The 17847-nt window shown below is 47.6% G+C and overlaps 1 protein-coding gene across 2 annotated transcripts; it reads left to right on the forward strand.

The window, feature by feature from the left end:
- Positions 1-473: 473 nt before the first annotated feature.
- CDC42EP2 (CDC42 effector protein 2) lies at positions 474-13165 on the forward strand. Of its 2 annotated transcripts, XM_081174269.1 has the most exons (3): positions 474-575; positions 11703-11905; positions 12077-13165. In XM_081174269.1, exon 3 carries the CDS (start codon positions 12089-12091, stop codon positions 12809-12811), a length of 723 nt encoding a protein of 240 aa, XP_081030395.1. In that variant the 5' UTR covers positions 474-575; positions 11703-11905; positions 12077-12088; the 3' UTR covers positions 12812-13165. The 2 variants fall into 2 exon arrangements, with proteins under 2 accessions (XP_081030395.1, XP_081030396.1); XM_081174270.1 differs by having other exon boundaries at positions 518-575; positions 11700-13165.
- The last annotated feature ends 4682 nt before the right edge of the window (positions 13166-17847 follow it).

A 17847-nucleotide genomic window follows, 5' to 3' on the forward strand; every position in this document is an offset into this window, starting at 1 on the left:
AATTTCCAAGCTGCTGGTATTTCTACAGGACACACAGGAAGCTATATAGCTCAGGATTTTCCACTCTTTCTGGCTGCAGCTATCCAGGATCACAGAGACGGGTCTTTCCCATCACAGGCTGCTTGATAATTTTATATTTTGAGATTCCTGAGCTTCAATTTGGGTTTTTCTGCAACCCAAAAAGCCCCTGCCGTCAGCGCTGAACTATCGTCCTTTCCCCTGAAGGAAAGTCTGGGATTGTAAGTAGCCTTTCTTCGGCTGCAGCGAAAATCAAAGTTCCTCTGCACACGCTCAGGGGCTCTTGGGTCACAACAAGCCCAGGGGTTTCGCTTCCTTAAAAGACTGTTGCAATATGCAATTTAGAAAAGAAAAAAGCAGAAAAGCGACGAGGGGAGGAGTCTGGGAGAAGGGCGGGGCTTGCGGCTCAGAGCAGCCGCCTTGGATTGGCTGGTGGCCTCGGGGAGGCGGGGCCTTGTGGTGGGTGGCAATTGCAGGCTAGTGGAGCTCGCTCCTTCTTTGCTCGTCAGTTGCCGCAGGAAAAGGAGCAGCCGGCGCCGCCCAGCTGCGAGCCCGGGGTGAGTAAACGGCTTCGCATTGGGAGCGGAGAACGAGGAAACTGCCTTCAAAAATACGGAGTGTTCCGGGGTGGAAGGGAGACCTGGTTAAAAGCTGCGTCCCTGACCCGCAAGATCTTTAGAGGGGCTCTGTATTTGTGTGGGGATCCAGATCATTGTGGGATCTTGGGTGGGGATCCATCCCATTGACAACGCCCTGAAGAGATGCCGGGGTTCAGGGATTGCGCAACTTATGCTGCTGGTGGTCTAGGGAGAGGAGGATTTGCAGTGTTTGGGGAAGGCACTCTGCACATGTTCAGAGGCCCAAGGGTTGCAGTTCCTACCTTGTAAAAATCTAACCGGGGGATCTCTCTTTTCCTTCTTCCCGACTCTGTTCACGACCCTTCTTCCGCGTTGATCGTTCCACATTCTACAGTATGAACATCGTTTTTTAAAAGATATATACTGGGCGGGGTGGGAAGTTTTTTGGGGGTGGGGGTGCTGTTTTAGGTTAGCTGCTCCTGAGTCGTTAGAGGTGCCTTCACTTCCTTGCTTCTTACCCCTTGGAGATGTCAAGAGTTGGCGGGTTTGAGATCATTCTAGATTAATTAGAACGGGATGTGTGTGTGTGTGTTTTGCGGCGGGCGTTGCGCGCAATGGTTAGGGAGCCACGCGGCGGGGCGGGCGCGGGGTATCTAAGGAGGATACAGATCTTGGCTCCGGGATCTCCCAGCTTCCCCGCCGGGGATCCAACATTCAGCGCGTGCCATAAGAATGAGAGTTTACTGGAAGGAGTGCGGAGAGCGGCTGTTGGGGTTTGCTTACTTCCTAGCCCCTCCCTGAGCAACCAGGGGGGTGCGAAGCAGAGAACTTCACTTTGCATCCGGAAACTTTTTGCCAACAACCTTTACCAGCCTCTGCTCTTGTGTCTATAGCAGCAGCAGAAGCAACTGGATCTAAGGAGGGTCGCAGAAAACTTGCAAAAGGTCCACCAGTGATACAATCCTGTACATATCTATCCGGAAGGAAGACCCGTTGAGTCCAGTGGGCCTTATTTTTACGTGAGGACGACCCCAGTCTTGTTCCTGACAGATGCTGCTCAGATCTCCCTGATAATCCTGATAACAGGGTGCAAATGCAACAGCCCCTTCGCTCTGTATTTATTTTTTGCTATTTATTTTTTAGCAGACGGGGAGGTTCTCTTTAACAATCCTGACTCATAGCTTCTGATAACCCCCCCCAACCCGGAATTTATTGCCTCTTCCCCACACCCCAGCCATTTTGGGCAGTGGTCCCTGTCATTGCAACATCTTGTGGCCGGAGTTTCTACCAAGTTAAACATGCTGTGCAAAGAAGTGTCTCATTCTCAATGTGCTGCCTGTCAAACTTTATTAGGTGACCCAAGATATATCTCTGCCTCTCCCCTCTCCTGTTGTCTCTTTCTAAGCTACACAGCACTAAATTGAGGGTGGAGGCAGCCTGAGGGCCACATTTGGCCATCAGTCTAATTTCATGCAGGTGGCAGTGGGGAAAAATTGGATGGATGGGGTGGTAAAAGGGCGAGAGGAAAGGAGATGGTGGAAAAAGAGAGAAAGGGCTATTCTTCCCATTTTTGTTGATGCCAACTCCACCCTCATGTGCTCCTGGCAAGTTTTCTCCTTGCCCAGAACGTTGCCCTCATTAGAAAAAAAGTTTATCCACCTCTGTCAAAAATGCTTTAGCCCAATCTTTGTCAACTGTGTGCCCTCCAGATGTTTTTTACTGGTCCAAACCATCTGGGTGGCATCAGGCTGGCAAAAGCTGCTTTAGCTGTTCCTTGTATCCCTAGTGTGCTGATCCCATTTTATTCATTTCGTTCACCCTTACCTGCACTTAGATGCTCTTCCAGCTCATGTGAACAATTTCCCCTCCTCATTTCTTCCTATCCTTGACTGCCTTGCTTTCTTTTATTGTTTTTTACGATAGAGTACTGTTTTTAATATTGGGTTATGTTCAGCTAAGTTCTTCCAAGAGAATCAAATGGGCCCAAGTTACTCATCCTCATTAACTTCAGTGGGCCTCCTCTGAGTAGGAATAGCATTGGATGCAGCCCATTGCCTTGTTTGCAAGTAACCCAGGGGATATTTATTCTGGGATGGCCTTGGAAGCAAATGAAATAAGTAGAAGGCATAAGAGCAGCCCGGGCTGGGCTTTGCTGGGTACGTTGGAAACCCTGGCACTTTGCATTTTAGAAAGAAACACTTGATCATGTAATGTCAGCTGTTTCTGTTTTGTTTTGTTTTAACTGTGATAATTCTGGAATAATACAGGGGCAGAAGACAGATCTCTTTTTTTAAGAAAAAGAAAAGTGAAAAACAACAACCAATCTCTCTCTTAAATTAAATTAAAAACTGGCCAGATGGCAAGCAGACATGTCTGTTCCCATCTGTCTTGGCCCAGCTTTCCACACCTCTCTGTATTTAAGGAATGGAACCTGGCAGCTACATTTGTGTGTGTGTGTGTGTGTGTGTGTGTGTGTGTGTATGTGTGAAATAAATCTTGGACCTTTTACAACAGGGGTGTGGTGGTCAGGAGGGCGTCTCTGAGCTTCCAGGCCTGGCAGAGTAACTATAAACTCTCGGGTTTAGAAGCTGGCGTCATTGTAGTGCTTTCTCTCTCTCTCTCTCTCCCCTCACCACCAGACCCCCCAGAGATTCATCTTCTGAGCTATATAAAGCCCTCTGCAAGTGTCCACCCTTCTTTCACCCCCTCCCCAAGTTGCCCCCAATATATAGCCCTTTCCATTGCTGCCCAGCTATTAAAGACCCATCCGAATTGAATGGCATTGATTTCACAGAACAGGTGAGCACACGTGAAACTTGCATCAGGGTCTTAGATTGGACAATACCTTGGCGGAGGGTGGGGAGCTGCTTTGTAACTTTAGAAACCCGCTCCCCTCTTCTGGAGCTATCTTTGGATGCTACTTGGGCTGTGGGAAGTCTGAAATGGATACAGAGGGGTCGGTGGGTGGGCTAACTGGGCACGGCACATAAATGACATAGTGCCGGGGGAGGGGGCAGAGGAAGCTGGATATATGCCTTCTCTTCGTAAGCATTTTCAGTCGCTAGGCAAATGTACGGGAACAATTCTCGTTGGTTTTGTGAGGTGTTAGCCTGCTCTCTTCATTCAGTGTGTTACTCTCCCTGCATCCTTGTCAGGGGAAAATTCCCATGGGTTCCCATGCTTCTCTCCCTGTGCATATGTCTTTATGTACTCATGGGAGTCCTCCTGTGCTTCGAATGGGGACAGTGGTAAAAGCAGGAAACATGGGTGGTTGGCATGTTTGGACCTGTGGGCACATTTGGAGGGAGTGCGCCCTGCTCTCCCCATCTCCTTACCTGCTGACAGACAAACACCCCCCACCACCGTCACTTTCCCTTGGGACCTGGGTAAACATCAGGTGTGGTAAAATGAAAACGGAGTCTCTAGAATTTTTACATGGGATTTCCTAAAAAAACAAGCCCACTATCAAAGTTTTTACTGCACAGTAAAAATCACAGATCAGGTTTAAAGTGCTGGTCCTCATGGAACTTCAGGGTTGGTTTTTTTCATGGGGGGAAGAAAAACAAATTGCAGGACACATCTGTGTAAATGGGGGTGAGCTGTGATTTGATGGTGGTTTTTAACATTTGTGTTGTGCTTGCAAGTGTTCAGACTGCTTTAGTCACCCCCTGTTGTTCACCTCCCTAACACCTGGGTACTTGGAGATGGAGGTTCTCTTTGATAGTTCTTGTTGGAATAGGTCACCCAATTCTCTTAGATGTCCAGTATCCTGTTTCTAACCCCTGGTTGGCCAAATGCCTCCAGGAAGTCCATCTAAGCAGAGCATGGAGACAGCAGCCTTCTGCCATTCATGTGTCCCTCGTCCTCTGTTGGTCAGCAGTATAAAGCCTCTGACCATGTGGGGGTTTATTTAGCTGTCATGAGTGATAGCAAGTGGAAAGGCAGCTTGGATCAGAAAGAAACAGTCTGCAGGGAAGGAGTTGAGCACATTTTGCTGCAGTTTCACAGCCTCCCAATATTACTTTTTACAGACAGCAGTGTCCAAGTGAATATACCTGGGTTCCAGGATGGCGCCTGATGTCTTCACCATCATGCCTAGGGATCCTTGGTTCTTGCCTGTTTTCACACACTAACAACACAACCTGTAAAATTCTGTGATATTTTATCTGCACATTCAGAGCGAATTTCAGAAATTAAAAAGTTGTATTAAAAAATAAGACTTTCAAGCTGTCTGGTTCCAAAATGGCAACTAGACATTCCGTTTTGGTGAATGTAGCCTTAAACCCTGGTTTAAGGAGCCATGTATCTGAGTTTCTAACACTGATTCACAGGACCCTAAAGTTGAAGGAGGCCTCATACAGCCCATTCCGCTGCTTGGGGCAGGAAATCCAGGTGAAGGTCACCCCATGAGAGCATGGTCAAGCCTCTGCTGGAAGACTTCCACTGACAGCACGCAGAAAGTAAATACGGATTTCCTGGCAGATTTCTAGGCAGTTAGTGGTAGGACTAGGAAGCTACCATATTAGTAGTAGTAGTAGTAGTAGTAGTAGTAGTATTTGTCAGTGGCTTTTTACCTTCAAAAAAGCCTAATAATAATTTTATTATTTATACCCTGCCCATCTGGCTGGGTTTCCCCAGCCACTCTAGGCAGTTTACAGCACATATAAAAACATAGCAAAGTGTCAAACATTAAAAACTTCCCGATACAGGGCTGCCTTTAGATGACTTCTAAAAGCTGTGTAGTTCTTTATCTCCTTGACATCTGATGACATCTTGATACAACAAATGAAAAAACTAAAACCAGAATTTTTAAAAAATACAGTACAATAAAAAATATCTAAAATGCTAATCCAATAACATAACATAGTAATAAAGGATCAGTAATAGAGAGTATTCTGACCGCCCTTTACAAGTGCATTGTGCAACATTTCATTGATGCAATGATAGTGGATTTATATAGGCCACATCATTCCACTGTCGTCTGCAAGGGCACACTTTGAGCTATAGTGCAACAAGGGGCTCATCCACACTGCCTCTGGTCCTGCTGCTTTCATCCTGGGGGGAAAGTGCTCTTTAGCGCTCAATCAGAGCAAACAGCAATTTGAGTTTGGTCTGGTTTAGTAGGTTTTCCCTAAGGAGTGGGGCAAGGGGAAAACCACTCAGACCTATGACTAGAAAGGGTGGGTCAAGCATGAAACAGCTTGGACTTGTGCTTTCTAGTCACAGACCGAGCGGAAGTGTGGACCAGCCCCAAAGCGGGACAATGGGGCCTCCTCCCCTCTGGTACATTTGCGATACGAAAAGTTACAGAATTTCACCAGGAAGTTATGGGACATTTCCCGATTGGAAAGCTGCTCTGCAGCTTTGGTGGGTGCAAATTGTCCTGAAAGTGGAATCGCGGGTAACTTCCATCATGAGCGCAAACAATCACTAATGCACAGTAAAAAGGAGAGCCCTGCCCCCAAAGTTCAACCAAAACCTCCTTTCTAACTTCAGCCCATTTTAAATCTAGTCTTGCTGCACCCTGGGGAAGAAGTCTTTGCCTCCTTTTTATATGGAAGCCTTTCAGGTCTTTGAAGAATGTCAGGCTGCCGTTTCTCCAGGCTAAAACAACCCCATAGCAGGTGTCTGCCCATCTCATTCTTGTTCTCCCTCTGTGCAGCTGCTCTGACACCTCGAGGTGCATCTTCAAACTGCTCGAAAAGTGCTTTCATGATCACTTGCAGGCCTTTGTTGTTGCTGCTGTTGCCACCTGCTCTCACTTCCTTTGTGCTGCATTTATTCAGTACCATTAATTGGTGCACAACTCACAGTAACATAAGCAGCAAAGGCGGGGTCCCTGCCCTGAGCTGCTTCCAATCCATAGGAGCTGACTCCTAGGGGTTGAGGTCCCTTTTCCCTCCCCATAAGCTGATGAGTTGCCATTAAAATGGTGTCTGTGCACTGTGTCATGCGATCAATTATGTAGCGTGCAGTTTACCTCCCCCCCATATTTTATTCAATTTGGCACCCTGTTCCAATATTATTTTTTGTAATAATTTTTTATTAGTTTTCAATTACAGTCCAATAATAGCCTCATTATAACAATACCAATTTATAATACAATTATTAATACCAATCATTCAATTAGCGAATTATATAATTTAGTTAGAGTGGGGGCTCCACGTGCTAGATTTTACAGTTTTCTTTATTTCTGCGTTCCGAAATCTCATCAGTTTTAATTACATTCCGGTCATAATAATAATCCCTTATTCAACCGCTGCAATATTAATAACTTCTATTCGTGTTGACACATTAAATGATTTATAAAACTTTAAGTGAGGAATTCAAACTGTATCCTTGTTCTTCTTGTGGGTGGCAATTATACTGTCCTTGGTATTTCTTCCTGCCCTTGCAAGATGTTACCTCTTTCTTTCCCCTGATTGTTGCTGTTATCTGTTGTGCCTTGGCCGGAGCTGATACCCCATGGACAATTTTAGATTGGCTGATATCACAATCTAAAATTCATTGATGGGGAGAGAACCAAAGGAGGGAAGGATGGGGGAGGCAAAAGGTTACAAGGGATGAAAGTACGTGTCCTTTTTGGTGAAAGTGTGGAACGTTCATCCCGATCTGTTTGCAGGGAGGTTAGATGGCGTGCGACCTGTTTCTTGAGCATTCGTTCAGATTTTTGTGGAGTTTAGATGACGTTTCATCAAGCAAGAGTTAATCCCACACTTTCTGATGCATTTTCTCTGTAAAGTGTTGGATTTCTGTGGCGTGGGGATGGACAGTGTGTTTGTTGTACAAGAGCTCCAAATCGACTTGTGCAACCTGAATTTGGTGGTATACGATTGAACGCCACCTGGAAGCAACACCCGCGGTGAGTGCAGTGCCCAAGTAGCTTGGAATGGGAAGCCACGACTGCACCACCGTCTTAATAATGGTTCAATGCCCCAATCTTGTGCATGTCTAATCAGAAGTTAGTCTTTGGTCAGAGAACTGCAACTTGATAGGGATTCAGTTTGCACAGAGAATCTTAGGAAGCAGTGCCAGCTGCAAACCAGTGTGGCCTGTGGGGTTAGAGTGTGTCTGAATAGGATTTGGAAGATCCAGGTTCAAATCGCCCTGTCTCTTTCAGCCTCACCTATGGTTGTTGCAAAGATAAGAGGCAGATAAGTTAGCCAGTACGCTGGCCTGATGTCTTTGGAGACGAGGGTGGGATATAGATGTACTCGGTGCTTGGGATGAACTAGTTTGGCCTAACAAAGTTTGCCGAATTTGTTCAAAAATTTGTTAAAAAAAACTACACCTGAAAGTTCCCACAATTGCCAGGTGAACCAAACATGAATTCAGTTCTTTCTTTTTTTTTTGCAGCAGAACTTGGGACAGTTTCTAGTTCAAGTTCATTCTCTTATTGTGTTTTTTCAGGTTTTAGTCTCTTTGAGCCTTTAAGCTGAAAGGTCATAACTGTTGGCAATAAATAAATCAATAAAATAAGTGCAACGATTCACATTTCCGCTACACGGACGTTTCCTTAGTCTTCAGTCCGTTTTACACTTTAGCTCAGCAACTTGTAGCATTATGAATGCTGGGGAGAAAATTGCTGAGGATGATTGGGACGAACTTGAATTGAACTGTAAACCTGAAATGGTCCATTTTCTAAAGGGACAAACGTGAACTGGAATTTGTTCCTTGTCTCATGGTCTACCGACAGAGTTCCCATCTGCCCTAGACAACATGGGCAAAGATCAAGGAAGTTGGAAGCCCTTATCTCTGGTTTAAAGAATTGGATGGTGGTTTGTGGTTGCTCTTGAGAGGAGCCAGAGTTTCTCCTTTGAGAAATGTGACTTACCTGAACTTACACAGCCACCTAGTGGAATCTTGGAAGAACGTGGGGTCGGTTGCTCAGGCAGGGGACCCTTTAGAAATCTCTTGCAAATTCCCCATACACTCTTTTTGTGGGTTTGCAAAATTTTAATCGGGCGGGGGAGGGATAAATGGGAAGCCTTGTTAGTCCCTGGATATTTTTGGCTTTTTAAAGGTGGATGTTCACATCCCCTGCCTGACCTAGGCCCCGTCTACACTATACATTTAAAGATGAATCATGGCTTTCCCCCCCACAAAGCGCCCCCCCCAAAAAAAACCAGTCATGACATTCCCCTCAAAGAATCCTGGGAGTTCTCAAGGGAGCTGCGACTTGTTAGGAGGCCCCCTATTCCCCTTAGAGAGCTACAATTGCCAGAGTGGTTTAACAATCAATCCCTCTTCACAGGGAACTCTGAGAATTGTAGCTCTGTGAGGGGAGTCTCCTACCAACTCTCGGCATCTTCAACAAACTACAGTTCCCAAGGTTCTTTGGCAGAAGCCATGGCTGTTTCAAGTGGTAGCTTTAAATCTATGATGCAGATGAAGCCCTAAGGTAAAGGTAAAGGGACCCCTGACCATTAGGTCCAGTCGTGGCCAACTCTGAGGTTGCGGCGCTCATCTCGCTTTATTGGCCGAGGGAGCCGGCGTACAGCTTCCAGGTCATGTGGCCAGCATGACTAAGCCACTTCTGGCAAACCAGAGCAGCACACGGAAATGTCGTTTACCTTCCCGCCGGAGCGGTACCTATTTATCTACTTGCACTTTGACTTGCTTTCGAACTGCTAGGTTGGCAGGAGCAGGGACTGAGCAACGGGAGCTCACCCTGTTGCGGGGATTCAAACCGCTGACCTTCTGATCGGCAAGTCCTAGGCTCTGTGGTTTAACCCACAGCGCCACCCGCGTCCCTTTGATGAAGCCCTAGGTATGTAGAAAATCGCCTGATACCAAGCCCTTCACTTGCCTTTCCTAACCTGGTGCCCCTCAGATGCTGTTGGTCTATATCTCCCATCATTCTTGACAGTTGGTGATTGGGGCTGATAGGCCTTGTAGTCCAAAGCGCCCGGTGGGCATCTGGTTGGAGAAGCCTGGTCCACGCCAGCTGCCAGCTGCCTGGATTTGAGTCAGGACTACCTGGAGATACCAGGAATTGAACCCAATACCTTCTGCCTGCAAAGCAGGTGCTCAAACCAATGAACTCTGACCCGTCTAACCTCTTTGGAGGAAGTCTGGAGGAAAACCTCAAATCTGCTGTTGCTTCAAGCTGTGCTGCTTTTTCTGAGTTGGTGACCTCGGCAGTGGTGCTTTCGAGCCCAGAGGCATGGCTGTTTGTGTGTGGCATTTGGCGGGGCAAGAGAACAAGTGGCGATTGTCCAAAGCAGCGCATTGGAGCTGTGGGCCCAGCTTCTTTCAGCCGCTGGTGTATTGTTCTCTGTTGTGTACCCTCCGCTTGCAAAGAGAGAGAGAGAGAGAGAGAGAGAGAGAGAGAGAGAAAGAGAAAGCCGCCTGGATTGCTTTTCTGCGGTTGTTGCAAATGAGGCCCGTTTCCCCTTTTAAATCCTTCCCTTCCTGGCTCGTCCGTTAAACAGTTGCTCGTGATAACCTGCTCTGTCAGCAGTGCACCGAGCCAATGCTCTTGAGGCTTTGGTGTGCACCAGCGCCCTGCCAGCGCTCAGACAAAAGGCCGCTTTATCCATCAGCCCACCCCTGACAGAGCAGCCACCTGTTTTGAGTCGGCCGCAGAACGCTCTCGCTTGTTCAAGCCTGGCCAGGCCACATGGACTGGGGTGTCCTTGCTTTTTAATGCCTTGGGGAGCGGAGCCCCTGCCAAATGGCGCTGGGATCAGCCGTTTTAGTTGTTATTTATTTCAAAAACAGGTACAGTGGTACCTCAGGTTACATACGCTTCAGTTTACATACGCTTCAGGTTACAGACTCCGCTAACCCAGAAATAGTGCTTCAGGTTAAGAACTTTGCTTCAGGATGTGAACAGAAATCGTGCTCTGGCGGCGCGGCAGCAGCAGGAGGCCCCATTAGCTAAAGTGGTGCTTCAGGTTAAGAACAGTTTCAGGTTAAGAAACGAATTAAGTACTTAACCCGAGGTACCATTGTATGCCGCTTAATTGCCACCTCTGCCTCTAAGTGGTGCTCGAAAAGCTGAACAAACACAGTGAAGAGAAAATCTCTTTTAAAATGAGCAGCAAAAGTATTGCTCTGAATATCAGTTACTGGGAATTCAAAACTGGGAGAGCGCTGTTGGCCCTCAGGTCCTGTGTAGTGGGGCTCCCAATGGGCAGCTGGCTGGCCACTGTAAGAATGGGATGATGGACCCCCTTCCACAAACATCTAAAAGGGGTATAATGTGTTAATCAGGCAAAGGCCTGGTGCCTAATGGTGTATATTATTGTTGTTGTTGGCCTTTGGTCTGATCCAGCAGCCAGGCTCTTCATGGGGACATTGCTGCTCCTTTTCCTCACTCTATGCCTGGGGAGGGGGGCAGATGAATAGGAAGTGTCTGCTGTCTGGTCACGCCAGCCCTTCCTGAAGGCATTCTGGGAAGGAGAGGGAGATGACCTTGACGGGCCCAAGGCAGCAAGAAGTGCTTCCAATCCCAAACAACACAGGTTTCAGATTTGGCCCTTATGAGGTGAGCAAAGAGAGCTCTTAGTTCAGGGATGAGGAACCACAGGCCTAGAGAATGGATGTGGCCCTCATGTGGTCCTCGGGACTCTCCCCCGGCCATGCTCCTCACCAGCCGTGTTTTTGCTTGGGCTGAGTGTAGTTTGATAATGCTTGCCTGGAGGGAGGATAGAGAGGGGTTGAGTGTAGAATATGTGGGGGGAACCTTCAGCCCTACAGAAACTCCTAAACTACAACTGCCATCATCCTTGGCCATTGGCCATGCTTGCGATGGCTGATGGGAATAGTAGCTCAGCAATACCTGGAGGGCCAAAGATTCTCATCACCTGGTGTAGAAACTAGCCTGTTGCACAAAGGTAAAATGTGTGCTCATTGCCCCGCCCACTTTTGCTTCTGGCCCCGCCCACCACAGAAATAGGGTTCTCAGAAGGGAATGTGGTCCTCTGGGTGAATAGGATTCCCCATCAGGGATTGAACCTGGGACCTTCTGCATGCAAAGCAGATGCTCTACCCTTGAGATGTAGTCCATCCCTCTATGGTTGGGCTTAAATTACAACTGGACGATTGTTAAAACAGAATTCTTAACTTAATTTCAATCACTCTTTTCTTCTTCCTTAGCAGAACTGCACACAGATTCTGGTTATGAAGGAAGGAATTTATCCAGCCTGAGGTGGCTCTGGGGTTTCCCTCTTGTATTGACTTCTTGAAGTTCTGTTGGAATCTCCCGTGGCTCGGCCTCTGCGTTGGAGAACTTCTCAGGTGCACAGCTGCCGGGGAATCCTTCGTAAGGTCACGTCCTACCAGCAGAATCAACTTACCTCTAGGTAATTTGTTAGTGGCTCATGCCCGACTGAAATCCGATCCCATTGTGGCTGATAACCTCCTGTCTTGCAAGGACTCTTCACCTTTTAACCGGCCACTTGATGATGATTGTTTTGAATCTGAAGCGCCAGCACTGAACGGCCCTTCTTCTTCCCCCCTCCCCTCCTTTACAGCAGTCGACAAAGATGTCCACCACCAAAGTGCCCATCTACCTGAAAAGAGGAAGCAGGAGGGGCAAGAAGGAGAAACTGCGAGACATCCTCTCTTCAGACATGATCAGCCCACCACTAGGGGACTTCCGGCACACGATTCATATCGGCAGCGGTGGGGAGAACGACATGTTTGGTGACATCTCATTTCTCCAAGGGAAGTTCCACCTCCTGCCCAGGACAGAGGGCAACGTGAGTCCAGGTGGCACCAGCCAGTACATGGTGCCCTTCGAGTTTTCGAGGACCGCTACCATCTCGGGTTATGATCCGCCGCCTTCGGACATCCCCTCCCCTCTCCTCAAAAACGCCATCTCCCTGCCGGTCATTGGTGGCTTGCAGGCGCTGACCCTGCCTTCTGCTCAAGCCCCGCCCAAACCACCGCGCCTGCACCTCGACGACAAAGCCCAAGCCGCTCCCCAGACGAATGACCTTGCGCTGAGTCCTCCCTGCGCTGTGTCTGCTAGGACTTCGGAACCCCTTGGCACCGCCAACGGCAAGTGCCTGGCCTCTGTGAATGGGTTCTCAGGGGAAGAAAACAAAGACAAGGCTTTCATGTCCCACGCGGGCTCCCTGCTCTCCCTTCACGTGGACTTGGGGCCATCGATTTTGGATGACGTCCTGCAGGTGATGGAGAAGCACCAAACGGCAGATGTGGGTGCTCCATTGCAAGATTCTGGCAGACAGGAAATCCTGACGTAATGAGAAAGGCGGCCGGCGGAGGGGGACCTGTGACTTTGAAAGCGCAGCCTTTTTGTACATAAGAGAGTGTTTTGCTGTTAAATTGGGTGACTGGGGGTGCGTGTGCAGGCATGGATGTGCGTGCACACCTGTGTGAGATCCTTTGGTGCAGCTTCACTAGTAATATAATTCCTCCCAGCTTTCAAAGAGCATCTTGCAGAATGCAGGCTTCACTCCTTACTATGCAGCACTCCGTTTCGACAAAAGCTGAGATGGGTCCCTGTCTTGTGTGCTCTTGGCAGGCTCTACACAAACACACCCTTCTACTGAAACTTGTATTGGAAGCAAAGCAATAAATTAATAAGCATCTGTTAAGTTACCCTCGTGAACAAATGTTATGGGTGTGGATCCTGAAAAGCTGATGGTTAATTGATGGGTTGGGGAAGAAAACCTCAACAGTGAAGAGGTGTGTGTTGTGTACATTCTTTGTAGCGGGAGTGGCGGGGACGATGTTGCGCTGCTCATTGATGGGAAGGGCGGCACGGCGCTCTGAGCAGTCGTCAGAGATTGTCCCGTGCTGGAGGGAGGAGGAAGCCGTGTTTCTAGCCTTGGAATGTAAACGAGCCAGGATATCTCATTTAAGTTCTTAAGCTGGTAATATGGTCATGTTAATGAATAGGGAGGCATTCCTGTGCTGGAATTTCATGGGAAAAGACTCTGAGTCATACAGGTTGGCTGTGGCTGGTGCAGTTTAGGGAGCTGCCTTATAACACATCACACTATTTATTTATCTAGATCAGGATCATCTGCTCTGACTGATGGCAGGGTCCTAAGCAGAGAAGGTGCCTTTCCCATCACTTGCTACCTGACCCTTTTAACTAGAAACGCCAAGATCTGAACCTTAGTCCATAGTTAATACTATTTCCATTTCCCCTGTGTGTGTTTCTCCTTCTCTGATGGAAGAAAGATGGGATGTTAAATTGGTTTATTTACCGGCCAACACTCCTCTATGCTAGCAGCCAATAGCATAGAGAGGACTGTGGTTTAGCTGTGGAGCACCTGTTTTGCATGCAGAAGTCCCAGGTTCAACACCTGGCATCTCCAGGTAGGCATGGGAAAGACCTCTGTTTGAAACTGCCGGGAGCCACTGCCCATCAGTGAGCTAGTTAAACCGATGTTTTGATTTAGGAGAAGACAGCTCCCTGTGTCCCTTTTGGAATCCACTCTTTATTCAGAACCATGAGGACTGGAATCTTACTTTCTTTTTAGCAGAAGGGCTGCAGGTCAGTGGCAGAGCACATACTCTGCAAGCAAAAGATCCTTGGTTCAATCAATCCAGGTAGCACAGGAGAGAGACCATTGCCTGAATTTCAAGAAAGTTACTACTGCTTGTCAATGTGGATAATAGTGAGATGGACCAATGGTATAAGGCAGCTTCCTGAATTCCTGTTACAGTATATGGTTATATTGTTCAGAAGAGAGGGTTGCCTCGTGGCTGCGGCTCTCCTCTTTTGGCCGTTCCTGTGCTTGGTTTTTCCTGCACCATCCTGGCCGCATCTGTAGTCGTCTGTCCAGCAAAGCAGACAAAGCCCCATTTCAGCATCTTCAGGGGAAGAATAAATAGAGGCTTGTTAAACTAACAAACCGTGGCCTGGCATTGTCCCCAGGCAACTGGCTGTTTGGCAGCCGTTTCTCATCCGGCCCATCTGTCGCTGCAAAAGGCCGCTTCGCAAGGGGACCCCATCAGGATGCTAGGATGCTGTCAGTCCCACGGCACATGACAAAAGGTGACTCTCGAATAGGGGCCGGCTTTGCCAAGAAAGCCATTTTCAGCGTCCCAAGCGACTTTTGGGCAGAGACTGCTGCTGCAGCTTCTTTGGAGCACCTTTGGCCTTAAGCCAAGTTTTAAAATCTCTCCTTGATAGCATGGCTTCCTTGAGGACTGACTCCTCGCCAGATGCGTACTTGGTTTGTTCCAAGAATTGGATACTCCAGTCTGTGGCGTTTCACTGTGGGTTCTCCAAAATTCACTAGAAAGCTGTGTTGGATTTAAACAAATTCAAAAGGGGCCCTGAATTCGAATATTGCGAATCTTTATTTTTATGTCCCCCAAAGCTATTTATGATACAGCACCAGCAACTTATATCAGGGAGGGGTGGGGAGCCTTGGGCCCAGGGGCCAAATGTGGCCCTCAGAGTTCTCTGTCTGGCCCTCAGGGCCTTCCTAGGACTGGTGCTGTTTCGCACATTACCTCTGTTTTTGCTTGACTGAAGTGTGTCTTTGAACACTGATGATGCTTCCTGCTTGCCTACCCAGAGAACGTGGTGTAGAAACTGCAAAGGTAACGTTTCGATTAGTTGCTCTGGCCACTTTTGCTTCTGGCCCTGCACACCTCGTGCACTTGGCCCCTGGAAGGCTGCCCAGAAGGGAATGTGGCCCTCAGGCTGAAATAAGATTCCCCATCTGTGCTGTGTATGAACTGTTAAAAAGAAGGAAGCAGGTGGATGTTGGTGGTGGGGAGACAAAGAGCATGAAAGGAGGAGGGAATCCTAGAACTAGAGCTGGAAGGGACCACAAGGGTCATCCGGACCAACCCCTTGCAATGCAGGAATCTTTCACCCAATGTGGATGGAGCTTGAACCCATGACCTGAGATTACCCATGACAGCTGAGCTATCCACAGGGGAGAGGCAAGGCTGATGGGTAAAACTAATACGTACATGTGTGCTTAGTGGCTGCTTTCCAATGAATATTGGAGGATTCGGGACAGACATAAGATGGTACTTCTTTATGCAGTGCATAGTTAAACTATGGAACTCACTCCCACAGGAGACAGTGATGGTGACCATCACGAGTAACTTAGGAGGACTGGACCAATTCATCATGAGATCAATGGCTTCTAGCCACAATGGCTGTGTGCTTTTGGATATCTCCAGTGTGCTTCTGAATATCTAGTTGGGAATTGGGCAAAAGATTCTTGCATAGCAGGGGGTTGCACTAGATGACCCCCGTGGTCCCTTCCAACTCTCCAATTCTATGATTCTATGAATCACAAGTAGGGAGAGTGCATTCACTCAGGTCCTGCTTGGCAGCTTCCCACCAGTATTTGGTTGGCCACTGTGAGAGCAGGATGCTGGACTAGATGGGCTTTAGGATGTGCTATGGGAGATCCAGGTTGGTTGGTTTTTTTGAGTTTTACAGTGGGAGGGAGAAACCCTTTGGAAGCACAATTCTGGGGTTTGGGGAGCTTCAATTTCCCATTGCAAATGGCTCTCTTGAGATAGCTCTTTGCAGCTTTAATGAAAAAGGTACCCATATGTGGGAGAAAATCGACACTGCAGTCCTGATCAGATTTGGGCTCCCCTGCAACTGATATTAAACTTATTTTAAAATAGTACGAAAGCCCATTGTGGATTATTTGACTCTCTCTCTCTCTCTCTCTCTCTCTCTCTCTCTCTCTCTGTGTGTGTGTGTTGAGGGGGTGGTGTTCACAGAAAAATTGGGTTTTGAAGAAGTGAAGCAATGTGTGTGCCTTGGTGTGATGGAAACACTGCAAACATGGCTTGTTTGCCAAATATAACCCAAGTGTAGTGTTTTGTTTTTTACGCTGAAAGCAGAATGTTCTCTAACTGGGGGAGACTGGAGACAGAAGCTCTTTGCAGCTTTGATTCTATTCATTATATCCACACCCCTCTCTCCAGCTCCCAGAGTGAAGCCCCCACCTTTTCTCTTTTTCTTTTTGCAAAATTACTGCCTCTCACGCTTTCCGATTCCCTTTTTGCAAGCTTTTTGTTTGCCCCCCCAACGGCCTGCAAGCCGATTGTTCGCGAGAACAAATGGGAGGTAAATTTCTGGAACCAGCAAGACTGCCTTGTGTGCAAAAGCCAGCCTGTTACAACCAGGCAGCATCTGTTGCTTTCTCCCTCTCTCCCTTTCCGTAACCCTTCTATGGTCTCCGTGGCCATGGAGATGGCAAAGCAGTCATGACGGACCAGTGCCTTCGTTGCCATGGGTTTCCCCCTCACCAAAGTCAAGCGCACAAATGGATTTGAACCCGAGGTGAACCCCGGACCTTCCATTCTCCTCGCCTCCTCCAGTTTCTCAGTATAGTCTCTGAAAGCAGTAAACTGAGGGTTTTTGCAGTAGCAGGAGAATGGGTACAAACGGGACTCTCTAGCACTGATGATGAAGGAATACGGCAGATAAATTTGATTCATTTTGCTTTTGATGGTTGATCTACCTAACTTGGTCAGAAATGAAGCCATCCTTCAAAATTTGCACAGTTCTGAATTTTGCAATGCGACTCTCCAGCCCCAGTAACGTGTGCACAAATGCATATCCTAAAGTGTGCACATAAATGCATATCTCAGTGAAAACGACATAATAATGTATTGTGCGTGGGGAAATTGCTTTGCAAAAATGTGTTTATTGCTCAAAATTGCAAACAAAAATTCATGTAAGCAGAAATTTGCGCAACAGTGCCGATGAAATTTCATGAGGGGAATCACAAATGGATGTGGAGAACTAAAGTTAAGGTTGGAAATATGAGAAACAGAGAGAAACCGAAATTGATAGGTTTGCCGATCCCTAATGGTGAATGAAGTTTCTTGAAAGGCCCCTTTTGTCTCCAATATCCTGGAGAGCAACTAGGGCAGTCAAACACTGGATTGCAATGGACCAATTGTTCAACCTAGTCTAAAACAACAGCTTGTGTTCATCTTCTACTACTTCCCTAGTAGATCAGCGGATCACTCTGGCGGAAAACCTACCTTGCATGCAGAAGGCCCCAACTTCAATCCCAGGAATAAGACCATTAGAAAAGCCCAGCTGGTCCAAGCCAACAGTCCATGTGGTCCAGCATCTTGCTCTCACAGCTGTCAGCCAGATGCTTGTTAAGCATCCTGAGTTAAGCAAGAACCAGGTGGAGAAGGTAGTACAGTGGTACCTCGGGTTACATACGATTCAGGTTACATACACTTCAGGTTACAGACTCCGCTAACCCAGAAATAGTACCTCGGGTTAAGAACTTTGCTTCAGGATGAGAACAGAAATCATGCT

This window comes from Podarcis bocagei, assembly GCF_964188305.1.
Source record: "Podarcis bocagei genome assembly, chromosome: 16".
Lineage (NCBI taxonomy): Eukaryota > Metazoa > Chordata > Lepidosauria > Squamata > Lacertidae > Podarcis > Podarcis bocagei.

Bases quoted from the DNA above. Each gene is read 5' to 3' on its own strand.
- CDC42EP2 (XM_081174269.1), top strand. From the start codon at position 12,089: ATGTCCACCACCAAAGTGCCCATCTACCTGAAAAGAGGAAGCAGGAGG.